Below are 13467 nucleotides of genomic sequence, written 5' to 3' on the forward strand. Positions count from 1 at the left end.
AATGCAAGTTACCACCGCTTTGTTTTATTCATTGAATTGGCTTCCTTGCAAAAAGAAAATTCAAAAAACGGAGTACTTGATGAAGATGCCGTCACTGTGAAAGATTTCAGCTTTTCAGGAATGAAAGTGCTGGGGGACTCTGACCCAGTGGTGCTTTAAATCAGTTTTCATTGCACCTGTCTCGTGCCCCGGAGAAGCTCTACAAACACACACACATACACACACAAACACATGCATATTTGACAGGTCATCTATCAAGCCCTCAATGAGCTGAGGATCTGGGGAGTTTGGTCAAAATGAGAAATCATTGACTGAAAAACTGAGGTAATTGTCGCCGCTTCTCATTGGATAAGCAGATGATGGCAGATGACTGAGCTACCGGCATTCGGGTCGTGTGGGTGTAGACACGGAATGAGAGGGAAAAATCAGAGAAAGGGGCCAAATGGAGGGATAAAGTGAGGGAGATGGATTTTGGAAATTGTTGTTAATTGCTTTTTCATGATTAACAACATGAAACAAAGCACCGATAAAAAATGAGTTATGGTCAACAAGTCAATGCTGAGTGAACGTGTGTTTTGAGAGTGTGTAATACAGGAGTAATTACCAACACGGCGCACATTCTGTGTGCAGAACAAAGTTTTGACATTTCAAATTTGACATGCGCTTTGTTGCGTTTTATGAAAGCATAAATGTGTGTGTGTGTGTGTGTGTGTGTACCCTGTAATTGAGCCTGCTACAGGCCAATAATGCTTCAAGCATCACCTGGCAGCCATTTTTATTGATCTGATGACGCATGCTGGGAGAACAGAGAGCTTTCAAAGGTCAATGTTTAATATCAGAAGGTCAGTGTGTTAACTCTGTACTATTGTTTGTTTGCATGTGTGCGTGACTATAACTGCTGTATAGTTGTGGTTATTATCTAAATAACAAATGTCCGAGTGCATCGTTGTCCCACGGCCAAGTGTCATTTCACACTTTCCATCCTCCAAGGAAAAAGCTTTGAGCACCGCTGTTATGACATTTATTGATAGCTGGTGCTGTTTCTTTTATGAATCCCTTTGTTCTCTACTGCACAACAGCCAGCAGCACATCCTCAACCATTGGTGTGTGTGTGTCTGTGTGTGTGTGCATGGAGGAGGGGGGTGTATGTTTGAGAATGCACCGTATACACGTAGGTTTTTGTGTATCTTACATGTAGTGTGACAAAAACTAAAGTGGTCCTTTTTCTTTAGACATTAAAAAATCACAAGTTGGAAAACTAATTGTGAAAAACAAAAGCACAACAAAGAATTAAAAATAAAAAAGTAATCAAACTCCAACAACTCAGCCGAAACCAAAAATCTATCTTTGAGGAGATGTTTTCAATACTGTTATGCTACAATAGCTCGAAGCAGTTTTAAAATACATGATTCAAATTAAAATATAAACATATATTGTATCTTTTTGACAAAATTACAATCATTCATTTCCCAAGTATTTGAATTTTTTTTAAAATAAATATTTAATGATAAATACATAGTTAGTTGGCAATAGGGGATTTTCAAAGTATTCTGTTACTCAAATGAATAATTCATGAAGGGGGACACGTTAACTTAAACATGCCTACAGACACAACATATTATTATAGCAAATTATTGCAATGTCTAATATTACAATATTTTATATCGCAACGCTTGATATCGCAATACATATAGCAGGTAGTAACATATAGCAGGTAGTACCACGACAGTATCATCAGCCCTCTTTTTGTTTCCAGCAGTTCTAATGGTGTTTATTGAAGAAGGAAGACTGAAGATGCTGTTATTGAATCAACCTGTTCAAATGTTTTACAATAATGAAAAGACGTATTTCAGTCCATCATCGTGCTCCCTCATCCACTTTGTCCACCTCGGACTCAAGTGCTGCACTCTTGTATGCAAATGCGCCGCCGGAGTTTCATTTGCCGTTTTTTTTGCAGAGGTCAGCCTGTGACAGGAGATCAGTGTACGGCAGACAGAGGGCAGATTGATTTAACCCCCTGCTTTTGTTGTCCCCCGCCGCCGCCGCCAGATGTTTATCCCATTTGGCGTGTCGGACTCGGGGATGAGGTCTGTTGTGTGTGCGTTCTGTTCACACGTGGCTCAACAAAGCGATGGCCCTGACAGAGGCTGGTAGATTGGACTGAACTATCAGTCGCAGGCCAGAGGAGACGAAGGGACGCATCCTGATGATGTCCCTGTGAAACAAACAACGAGACGGGGAAGGGGGGGGAAGTGGGACAGGCCGTCACTGGGAGCTGACATAAAGTGATGAGCTGTCAGGATGCCTTTTTTGTTTTTCCCCCATTAACAAGTCCACCTCCAAAATGTCGCTTTTTTTCCCCCAGCCGGTAAACTGCTTTTTGAGCCTCTCCACTCATCTGGCCCACGACGACATGTTCAGGCATACAAAAAAAATAATGGTCTTGCACGTGTCAAACGTTTATGTCAGGGCACCTCTTCTGAAAAGGGGTGGAAGAGGTCGGTGCATAATTTAGAAGGTGTGGGGGCCGAGGCCACGCGGTTAATAGGAACCTTTCTTAAATGCTCAGAGAGAACCCCATTAACCTCTTCAGCGATTAGCGATCTCTAAATCACACAAAATGAATACATCCTAATCACCGGGGCCTTCAGGTAAAACAAACACTAATCAGTGAACTACTATCGTGCATGTTTTGGAGAATGTTTTTTTTTATGTTTCGTGTGTCATGCCTTTTTCTTTTCAGATATCGATAGCCGGCCCGAGGTGGGGGAGGGATCACTCTCCGCACGCACACTCGCAAAAGAGCAAACACACACAAACAGGAGCGCGCCCCGAACTCACGGCGGTTCTCACGTTTCTCTCTCGCTCTCATCCTCGCAAACACACTTGACGAGAGGGCAGGCGATAATGATGCTCTCGCTCATTCGATGCCACGCAGAATCTCCTCATTGTGTTGTTGTGATTGATGGGAACTAAAGAGCCTCCATTTAGAATGAACGGAATGAACGCCAGCTAACGACTTATTAATCAGACATGCGATACTTGATGCGAGAACGGGAGTGTGATTCTGGCTCTTTCTCTTATGTATCAAACCAGCTCTGCTTATAGAATATTTGGAATTGGTACGTCTACTGGTGCACTTATCCGCTCTGGGTCAGAGTGGTGCAATGGGTGTGCGCCGATAGTGGCAGACGGGAACCATCAGTCTGCATCATTGGCAGATTAATGAGAGCGCTGTATTTAGCACCTGGCCTCTCTCTCTCTTTCTCTCTGTCTGACCTACTGCCAGCTGAACTTGTATTTTCTACCTTCAAAAGGTTTTGCAACTGGCATTCAATCAGCGTTCAGGTTTTCCGTTGACTTTGGGGTTGTACTTTATACAAACGCGGCACAACGGGCAAATGCAAGTGCTTTTTCCGGCGCAGCCTTTGAAAGAAAACCATTTTGAGCAAACCTAACCAACCCCAGCGCGTCCCCAGCACCCGACCCGCCTTCCGCCGCCTCTCTTGAGCCGTGACCCAGAAAATGTGACTGTGGCTGGGACTCACTCCTGACCCTGTGTTGGGGGAACGTTGGTGTGGAGCACATCTGTATTCAGCCCTCGGCACCGCACTCATATTGTCATTGGCCAGCGCCCAGACTCCTGAAGATGGATGGAGCCACGGCCCAGCCTAATAACCAGTCCAGCCCCCCCCCGGGGTGGGGGGTATACACTGCGCTCCTCTGTCACATAGGTCCCTGCACTGTCTCCATATTGACTTAGGCCTTTCATTTTCATGCATTCATATTCATCGCCAGACAAATCTTTGTCTGCTCCCGTTGTCGGCGGGCGACGCCCCTCTTCTTTCCTGTGTTTCGGTTTCGGCACATGTCACACAGTGTGGTGTACGGTTTCCATGAAATACGCCTCGCCTTGTTGTCCCCAAAGGTTTTCCTTGTGTGCAGTGCTCTCTGTTCTACATGTTTTGTATTTCCTGCCTGACACCACTTTAACCCCCCCCCCCCCCAAAAAAACAGAACAATTGCCAGCAGCCGAACAGGAATCAGGAAGCTGGAGAAACGTAAAGGTCGCGGCACAGTGGTCATGCAGAGGAAGATACCGGTTTGATGTTGGCGGTTCGAAAGGCCTGTAACTTTGGGGTCAACTCACGGAATGGAAAAACGTTTAAATCGAACAGAAGTCATAGGACGACACCGCCTTTTTGTTTGGTCTGAAACATGAGAAGTGGAGGACAGACACCGACAGAACTGTGATGCTGCGCTCGCAGGCTTAAGCACACCAAAATAAATCAGGCCACGGAGAGAATGGGAGGCTTTCTGCAAATGTTTTCGGGGCTCGGTGCTGATTTCGGGGGCCGAGGCTCTTGTAGCTGAAGTAGGCGGGTGCTCGTGTGGCTTTGTGTAGATCATTTTCTGAGCGCTGTGTGGGTGAGCGGCTGCGCGCACGTTTGTGTTATTGTGAGCATTGTGAGGGAGGATGTGCTACAGCGGCAGCGCTATTGTTCCTATATCTCCCTCTCGTGCTCTTCCTTCCTCCCCCACCCGCCCCAGGTTGTGGACGCCAAACAGGGACAGATTGCTGCGTGCTGCAGCGCGAGCATTCCCGTGGAGTCGTAGGTTATGTGACCATCGGCGCGGTGAAAAATAAGGCCAGGTGGCGCTCGTATGCCCGGCACGGCGGCCCTCGCCCGGGGTGGGGGGGGGGCCACGCTGTGCTGTGCCGCGTCTTACTGTCGCGCCACTCCTCACCGACACCATTAAAAATGACAAATGTGCTCATCAACTGCTTTCCCATGTTAGCAACCGCTGCCTGGTGCTCCCAAAAGCACCGTGTCGGCTCCAGTTCACCTGCTGGATTTTGACACAGTTGGAAACAACAATTTATTAAGCGCGAGTCCCTTTTCGATTTATAAGGTGTTTGATTTTTATGTCATTGTAAAAGGTTAGGAGTTCAACCCCCGAAGGAGCAGCAAGAGGAGGGGGGGGGGGTTTACTAAAGTACTAATTGTGCCATTTTTAATATCCACAAACGATGCAATAAGAGTCTTTCATTCTAGAAGCTACATAATAATTGGAACACCAGACTGTTGAACCCATTCATTAAGTACGTGAGAAGGTAAAAAATGTATCTGGGCCAGTGTGCTGAGAAGAGACAGAACTGAAGCATGAGGCCATCCAGTGGCCCCGGGTAAAACCAGGCCTACTCAGGATGTAGATTAACAACCCCATCCCGGTTCTTCAGCTCGGGGGACGTTGGGGGAGACGTATCTAGCCCAAGACAGGTGCGTGCTTCTGGGCCACGGGGCCGGCCCACTTCCACTGCCGAGGCAGACCTCGGGCCTCTGTGTCCCCCCGAGGGAATTGTCCATTGTGTTGACCATCTGTTGAGGCACACGTGCACACGCCAGGGGTGAAAGGGAGGGGGAGGTGTGTGTGGGGGGGCTGATGTGCCTGTTTAATATCATTAGGATGTGCAGTTGGACTCGATAACGCTATTAAAGAACATCCGCAGCGCAAATGAGGTTTGCACTCGTGCGAGCGTAACGGGAGGGAAAGGGGGGGCTGCGGAATGGGCGACTTCAGACATTTGCTAAAATGTAGGATGTTTAAAAGGTGGGGTGTGGGAGTTGGCAAACAGACCTTTTTGTTCCTGAATGTAGAGCAAAATATCATTTTGTCGCATGTCTCGGGTCAGGGGGATGTTCATGTGCAGCACACATTTCCAACAGGGAAAAAGTATCTGAGGTTATGTGGGAGCCACAAGCTGACGGGCCACCGGCCTGGAACGCAGGCGCTTACATCATCCCCCGTGGGACCGGGACCCGGGCCCCCCCCCACCCCGCGCGCGCCCGGTGTGCAGTACGCGGAGTCACCCGAGGGGTGGCGGTATTTCCCTTCGGTGAATCAGACGCCGCTTCAAATAGGTCAAGGAAAAGTTTGGATCTTTTGACAAACGCGAGGTGGGCGGAGCGGCGGGGCCCGCTGATTGGCTGGAGAGTGTCAGCTCCCCGCCGGTGATTGGCCCCCACCGCTCTAATGGGGCCTGCCATGCCTCCCCCCCTCACCATCCCACCCCCACACACCTCCTCCTCTCACCCCCCCCCCCCCTCCCTCTCCATCGCCCCTTCTCTCCCCCCCTTGCTCTGCGCACCCCTCTGCCCCCCCCCCTACCCTCCTCCCCCCACTACACTCCCTTCTTCCTCGGCGCTGATTGTCACACATTGTTTACTACGGCTTGAAATGTGACTCACAACAGCGGGCTATCTGCTGGAGGAGCGCTCTGACAACTGAGGGATTCTTTTTGACGCGCGCCGTGCGCCTTGGTCATTTTGGGGACACGCCGTGGACACTAAACCCCTTTTCCTGCCATGGCAGTGGATTTGTTTGCGCTTTTGTGCGTGCTGGTCACCGCATCCTCCGCGATGGAAGGTAAATGAAAGCCCGGGATTGTGCTTAGATGTGCGGTAGATGTGGGAACGCTCGTCTCCAAGACGCGCCGTGTTCGGAGACGCTCCCGAGGTTTTTTACGCCCCGTCGGGCAGCGGTGCGCTCGCAGCCACGGCAATACAGAGGTTGCGATGCACGTGGGTCGCGGCAGATTGCCGTGATAATCCCCTTATTTCGCCGCGTTAGTGCCCCCCCCCACTCCGCTGCGAGTCACCGGCGTCGCTTGTCCACGTGAAGAACGAGACTTTAAACTGTGTTTACTGGCATTCGGGAGTTTATCGGTGGCTAAAATCAATGTCTCTCATTCGGCTGCCTCGTTCTGCACGCCAGGAGGAGTTTCCTCTATAAACATTGTTGTTTTTTAAGTGGGGAAACCACGGCTGAAATGTAGAAAGCCCGTCATAGCTCAAAGGCTCCTGTCACTGTTCACTGAATTGTATGAAACATTGTTACCAGAAGTCCCCGAGCAGCATTCAGTGTCATTTTAAACTGCTGAGACAAACTCTTCCAGATTTTGGATTCCACTGTTTGGAAGTTTCCCCGTGAACTGGATTTATTGATCCACCGAGCACCTACATTTAATTTGAATTATTTGAATCCTTGTAAATCAACAGCTCTTAAAAAAAAGAAGAAAAAACATCATCAAACACTGAATCTGGCTCATCCCCGTTTTCTCAGAATGTCCTGGTTGTTTCTCCGTCTCCATCCATCTCCATTCCTTTGTCTCACTTTTTGTTTGTGCGTCTCTTCCTTTTCCCCTTTTCTGTCTCACGTGCGCTCCATCCAGACGAGCACTTGTAGGTTAATGTCCCCTCAGTTAAACATGTTTTTCATTTCCGCTGTGGGGTGGGGGGGGGGACAGTGAACACTGTAGCCCCAAACATTGGCTGGTGGATAGATATCCCGGCACCATCTTCACTCATTTCATTGTACGGTAGGTCACACTCTCCAATAACCCCCCTCCCTCCCCCCTGCACGCGGCCCCTCCCTATAAAGCATACATAAGTCAAACAGAAGCACACATACAATGAGTTTTCACATGCAGCTACCTTCTTTAATCATTTACAACTCCACCGCTGCTCGCAGCCTCGGCCGCGCTCTGTAATTCGACAGGCGGCCTTCTTGTTCGTGCTCATCAGATTTCCACACAGCCGTACGGAACGCCGAGCCTCCCTCTGTGAGGACGGACGGTTTGACGCTCAAGTGTTTGCCCTAAGTGAAATGACGACAGGGATGCACACCGGAGGGGGGACGGGTGGAGGACGCGAGGGAGAGACGTGTCCCTGCGAGGAGACGGGGCGTCTGGGCTTACTTCTTTCTATGTAACGGGGACCCGAAAAAGAAACAGATGGGCAGAGAGATGCACCCCCCCTCCCCCCGAGTCACCTCGGTAACGAGGATGAAAGTGATTTCCTTGTTTGGCTCACTAATTAAAAGGTGGTTGTCCCGTGGACTCGTTCAAATCTGCACTGATCTGAACTCCAATCTGTTGCTTTTTTTATGTGTGTGTGTGTGTGTGTGCGTGTGTGTGAGGGTGAGAGAGAGTGGAGCCATTGACCGCATTATCCCCGACTCTCCAGTCACCCTTAATCTGATTAGGAGCCCAAATCGGCCAATAATCACCAAGTGTCACAGATCGGTGTATGCATGTGTGTGTGTGTGTGTGTGTTGTTGCTTTGTAGTAAGGAGAAACCATGACCATGCCGACACATGCTTTAATACCATTAACTGAATTAATTATTTGATGTCCTTACGCATGCTCACACTCACAGTGAACATACGACTGATGAGCTGACAAACCACGGGAGGAACGGAAAGATGTGAGGCAGCTGAGCAGTCCAGAAGCCTGGGTTCCGGGGCGGGGGGGGGGGGGGGGGGGGGGCTTTTACAGGTGCGTGTTTGTGCGATGACGGAATGCAAAGTTGTCCAATTTAATCTCCAGCCCAGCTATCCGGCACATGAAGTCACGATAATCTGCATTGGAGCGATCGGAGGGGGGGGCCGTCCGACCTGAAGCCCCACCGGGCCCTCAGAGGGGGAGAGGCAGGGCCACGATTTGCATCCCATTGGAAAAAGTCAGCATGCGCAGCGCTCGGCTTTGACCCTCAGTTGTCTTCCCTCTGCATCTCTCCAATCATCGTCCCTCTGCCTATATACTTATTTCCACACCTCCCCGTCCCCACTCATTTCTTTTCATTCAACTCTGTCTCCCACGGTTCTCGTCACTGCTCTGTCCATTCCTCCGTTGTCCCCCCCCCCCGTGTGCGGATGGTTCTTGCCAGCGGCAGCAGTAATTCTCCCTTACTTACGGAGCCTTGCTTATTTCTTTTTGCCCTTAAACCAATTAGACCTAGATAAGCCCGCTCATTTAACCGCCTGGAACCGGGTGGTGGAGGGTTAGAGCAACGGAGGATGAAACTGCGATTAGAGGACGGACCTGGGGAGGGAGGCAGATAAAAAAAAAAGTATGAGCCCACGGAGGGAGGTCAGTGAGGTTCAGAAAAGGAGAGGTTTTCTGTTTTACAAATGAGCATCTTGCAGTTTTAACAAGGCCCCCGAAAGTAAGCAATCACCGGGCCGCCTCGGCTGCGCGGCGGCAACATTCAGTGTAAGAGCTCATTAGTAATGTGCTTTAACCAGTCATTTAGGATGTTGTGTTAAGCACCTGTGCTATTCTAAAGTAAAGCCTCCTCCTCAGGGGCCAAGGGGATGAATATTGTAGCTTCCTGAATAAACAATATTAATGATTTCCTTCGAGACAGATAATAGGCAATAAGGTCAGAACCACACGTCGTTGATACACATTAATAAGGAGCGCCAGCGCCAGAGTGGAGTATCGATTGGAAAGGTTAGAGGAGTGTGCGTTGTGGAGCAATGTTGCAGCATCCATCGGCGGTAGAGACTGGGGTAAAGTGTCCTTCGGCAACACACCGACTTGGCTCCAGAGCTGCTGTCTCATAGCTGATCCACTGCCCCCCCCCCCCACCCGACCCCACCCTTCCCCCGTGGGGAGGTCAGAATCAGCCTGCTGGGTTCATGTCTAATCAGTGCAGCGGGAAGCTGGAATTGCACTGACAGTTTCGTGTGGAATGGAGTTGTGGCGCTGAGAAGATAAGACACGGCCGGTCCACCTGTTGGGACAAGTGTTATTGGTCATTGCTTAAACTTTTATAAGTCGGAAAGCACTTTTGGCCGTTTGGAAATTTCACATTGCATTTGAAATATTGAAAAAAAAATCAGGCTTCAATTGATAGATTCCACGGCGCGTTATGTTTTGCATTATTTTCCCAGGCGCAAGTCGTATTGTCACCTAAACACACTGTAAGTGCTCCCCACGGTTCTGTATCGAAGTTGCCTCACAGACTAAAATCTTGTAATAAAAAAAAGAGTGACTTTGAGAGACTGGTGCGCCGTCGAGTTAAGAAATCGTGGCTGCTGTGCGATGTGAATTGTGCGCGCGTGCGTGCGAGCTCACCAGCTGAGCAGAGGAGGCCGTCTGTGAAAAGAGTCCCGTTGAGTCTCTAATGGATGTAGATGTGTGATTGCTCCTTTCCCCCTGCCTGCCTTGTTTCAAATGGTTAGAAAAGAGAACAACAAACATATGGAGGCAACACAGGCCCACCGGGTCGAGGTGCTAGTGCTGAAAAGACTTATAAAAAGGATTATGTGTGTGAGTGGCTACACGAGTGTACAAGTTTGGGCCAAAAGGCACAACCGCTGATCTGGGACAACCTGAAGTAGAATTCCATCGTTGTTATTATTGTGCTTTCGGGTGCCTGTGTCGTCTGGCAGGGACGGCAGAAATGGCCTCATCCCATAATTGAGGCTTTACTTTTTTCCACAGTGTTAAGATGCGCTTACACGGCCCACTCAGCTATGACGACCCCCAGTGAAACCCCCCCCGCCTGCAGCTTGTGTACCCGCGGTGCTGTAAATGTGTTGTACTGCCTTTTATTGTGAAAGGCTTTTGCTTGCATGCAGTCAATGCGACATCGTGGGAATAGTATGTGGTCTGTGCAGGTTGTTTGAATAGCGTAGTGCGTATTTTCTGTTGGACAGAATGATCACCGAATTGTTTCTCTCTCTCTCTCTTCTCTCTCTCTTCTCTCTCTCTCATGCACACACAGAAACAACACGTGCACATAACACATACACGCACACAATGCTCTCTCACTGCTCACCTTACCCCAGAGACATGTGAGCCTTGGGAAGGCCAGATGGTAGATGCAGGTTGGGGGCTGGTATGCATGCGCACATTTCTGTGTACCTCTCATTGGGAGAGACGAAGGCGAGAGCAGCATGCGGTTTTTCTCTATTTGCAGCCTGGTTGTCTCCCCGGCGCCAAGTGGACATGGTCCTATCCTTCAGTATGCCGTCCGCCTGTGTCTTCTTGCACATTCCTGCGGCCAGAGAGGATTTTCCCGAAGGAGATGCTATCAGCAGTGTTAGGTTCCGCCCGTCCGGCTTTGTGCTCAGGCCCTTTTATCAGAGCAGGTGACTGACTGGCTGCGGGACGAAGGCTCGGGCCTTATCGGTCCCATCTCGGGGACCAGCGGACCCCACCGCATCCGCAACATACGAAACGCATTAGAGCACAGGAGTGAAAGGGATGACGCTCGGGACACAGTTCAACCTCAAACTGTGTGAGTCATCTGTTTTCTGGTGAAAGCCAGTTCCCTCAAAAGGAAAACACACAATATGGACACTCATACACAAACACACACACACAATGAAATACTCATTGTGGCTTAAGAGCACGAACTTAGAAATAAACCCCCGAGCAACTCAGAGTGGAAAATGGCAACGCGAGTAATTGATTGGGAGCAATGACCCAGCCTTCCCACCACTCAAGGATGGTGGTGGGAAAAATGTTGCTTTTTCTCATTCTTTTTCTCTCTCTGGCTCTTTTTCTCCATTATCACCTGTCCTCCAGAGTGGGTGACGGTTGTTCAGTCAGCAGGAAAGGGGAGCCTCTTCGATGTCTGCGCAGTTGAGAGGCGAGAAGCGAAGGCATTGATTATCGAGTCTTATTTCCCAGTGTCCAGGCGACCTTGGGTCGTGGGGCCTCTTTTAGCCCCCGTCCTCCCCAGTCCTCCCTAAATCACCCTAAAACGCCTGTTTTTGACTCGACTTCTCGGCCTTTCTTTTTTTTTTTTTTTTCAATGAATTTTAATTAAACCCAAGTTAAAAGCTGCCCACCTCCTCTTCTAAAAGTTCTTGCCTTGGAATAATTGGTCGTTTCAACTGGTTTCTCTGTTCTTTCGTCTTTTATACCCTTCCTTTTCCCTCACCTGCCCCTCACCCCCGCACCTTTTCTTAGTGGAAAACAGATGCATTTATGAAGCATTATAGGGTTTACTACAAGAGAAAAAAGTGAAATATGAGTCCGAAGTCCGATTCTGAAGACGTAATAGAGGCAGGAACAGGAAGAGGGTTAAGAGGCTGCTGGGGATGAGAGGCTTGTAGAAACAAAGGGCTTCATTTACGATTGTTATAATGAGATCTGTTTTTAAGTCGGACCCAGAATGATTTAATTTGACTTTTAAGCCCATCGGCTCAGGCTTAAGGTCTGCAAACAGGAAGGCCTGGGGGGGGGGGGCAAAGGCTGACTATGGAGTGGGAGGGGGGCAGGTCGAGTGGTGCAGGGGTTTTGTGAGATGACTTTCTATGTGTGGGAAACCTTTTTAAAGCCTACAATCAAACACACTGTTTATACAGCGAATCCCGGCTTTTGGAGTCGAAATGTTCAATATTAGGAAGACGCCGACGTAGAGGAGGGGAAAAAACAACAACTTTGTGGTATTTTTGCATTTTAATTCAATCTGCAGCCTAGAGGAGGCTGCGCTCAGAGGAATTAGAGGCAGAGCGTTAATGTGGCTGAAATTACGGATGGTGACGGAAGCTGCTCCACTTCTGATTAAATAAAAGCCAGCTCCTCCACAGGCCGTTTCACATAGGGACATAGAAGCAGACACACACACACATGCACGCTAGCACAGAAATGCATGAAGAAGAGCCCCAACACTCACACATAGGTCGCTAACACACGCACACACACATGGCTTTGATGTGTGGAGAGGAAATGAGTAGAGACAGAGAGCTAAGGGCTCGGGCCTGGGGCCTGTCCCATTATTAATGAGTTAGTGCCAACTGCTTCTCCCAGGTTCAGGACATGTGGACATATTCCGCCATTCCCAGGCCCCTCTTCTCTCCATAAATGTAATCTCTTATCAAGCATTGGCTTCTTTTGCGATCGAGAGGGTGCAGATAGAGAGAAATTGTGCTTTGTTTCACTGTGCACGTCTGCGCTGTGACGAATGGAAATTGTGTGTTGGAGAGAAATGAAGTGCCGGCGCGGTGCAAAATGGAATGGCAGCTTCTGAGAGGGGCGCTGATGGGCCATTGAGTAGCAATGGTGGGAGGGCAGTTTTCACCCCGCATAACACTGAATCCTCTTGCCAGTCAAATTGCTGCCTGTCCTGTGCAGTCCACTTCTCCTGCTCCCTGAAGAGAGCTTTTTGGAGGGAATTAACTACTGATTTGAAGCATGTAATGGGAGATGAGTGGACACCATGTCTCATCTACCAGCAGTTTCCTCGCTGGCCAGGAGTAAAACTTAAAAACAATAGGGTGAAAGACATTTCTCTAAAAAATCAACTGTGGTTTGTTTGACTTTCAAGTTCTGTTCTGAGAATTCAGGAAAAAGAAGGTAGAAGAAGAAATGTAAATCAAGCATGGCAGGTATTCAAGATGTCAATATCCAATTCTGTTATCTAATACTCAATATTACTAGATACATTCTTCCACAAAGTGATCCTTGCCCACGTTGACCTGTTGACCTTGCCGTCCCTCCGTGAACAGATAGTGAGGGAATGAAAACCATGTAATGCAACCTGCGGTCAAAGCACAACCAAACATAGGTTGATTTAGCAAGTCGATAAAACCAGATATACAAACAGAACTGAAACATTTCCCACTCACTGGATTGTATTTTTGTATAATTCTGTTGTCCATTTAAAG

At 48.8% G+C, this 13467-nt stretch overlaps 1 protein-coding gene across 4 annotated transcripts in view; it reads left to right on the forward strand.

Moving 5' to 3' along the window:
* The first annotated feature begins 6140 nt into the window (after positions 1-6140).
* LOC120816070 (ephrin type-B receptor 1-B) overlaps positions 6141-13467 on the forward strand; it is a 121891-nt gene continuing 114564 nt past the window's right edge. For all 4 annotated transcript variants that reach the window (XR_005711801.2, XR_013467058.1, XM_040171379.2 and 1 more), the window contains exon 1: positions 6141-6429. Coding sequence is in view for 2 of the 4 variants with exons in the window: in XM_040171379.2 (XP_040027313.1) it covers positions 6369-6429 (61 nt within the window). In the remaining 2 variants the exon portion in view is untranslated. The remainder of the gene's footprint in view (positions 6430-13467) is intronic.

The sequence above is a fragment of the Gasterosteus aculeatus genome, chromosome 3 (genome assembly GCF_964276395.1).
Source record: "Gasterosteus aculeatus chromosome 3, fGasAcu3.hap1.1, whole genome shotgun sequence".
Classification (NCBI taxonomy): domain Eukaryota; kingdom Metazoa; phylum Chordata; class Actinopteri; order Perciformes; family Gasterosteidae; genus Gasterosteus; species Gasterosteus aculeatus.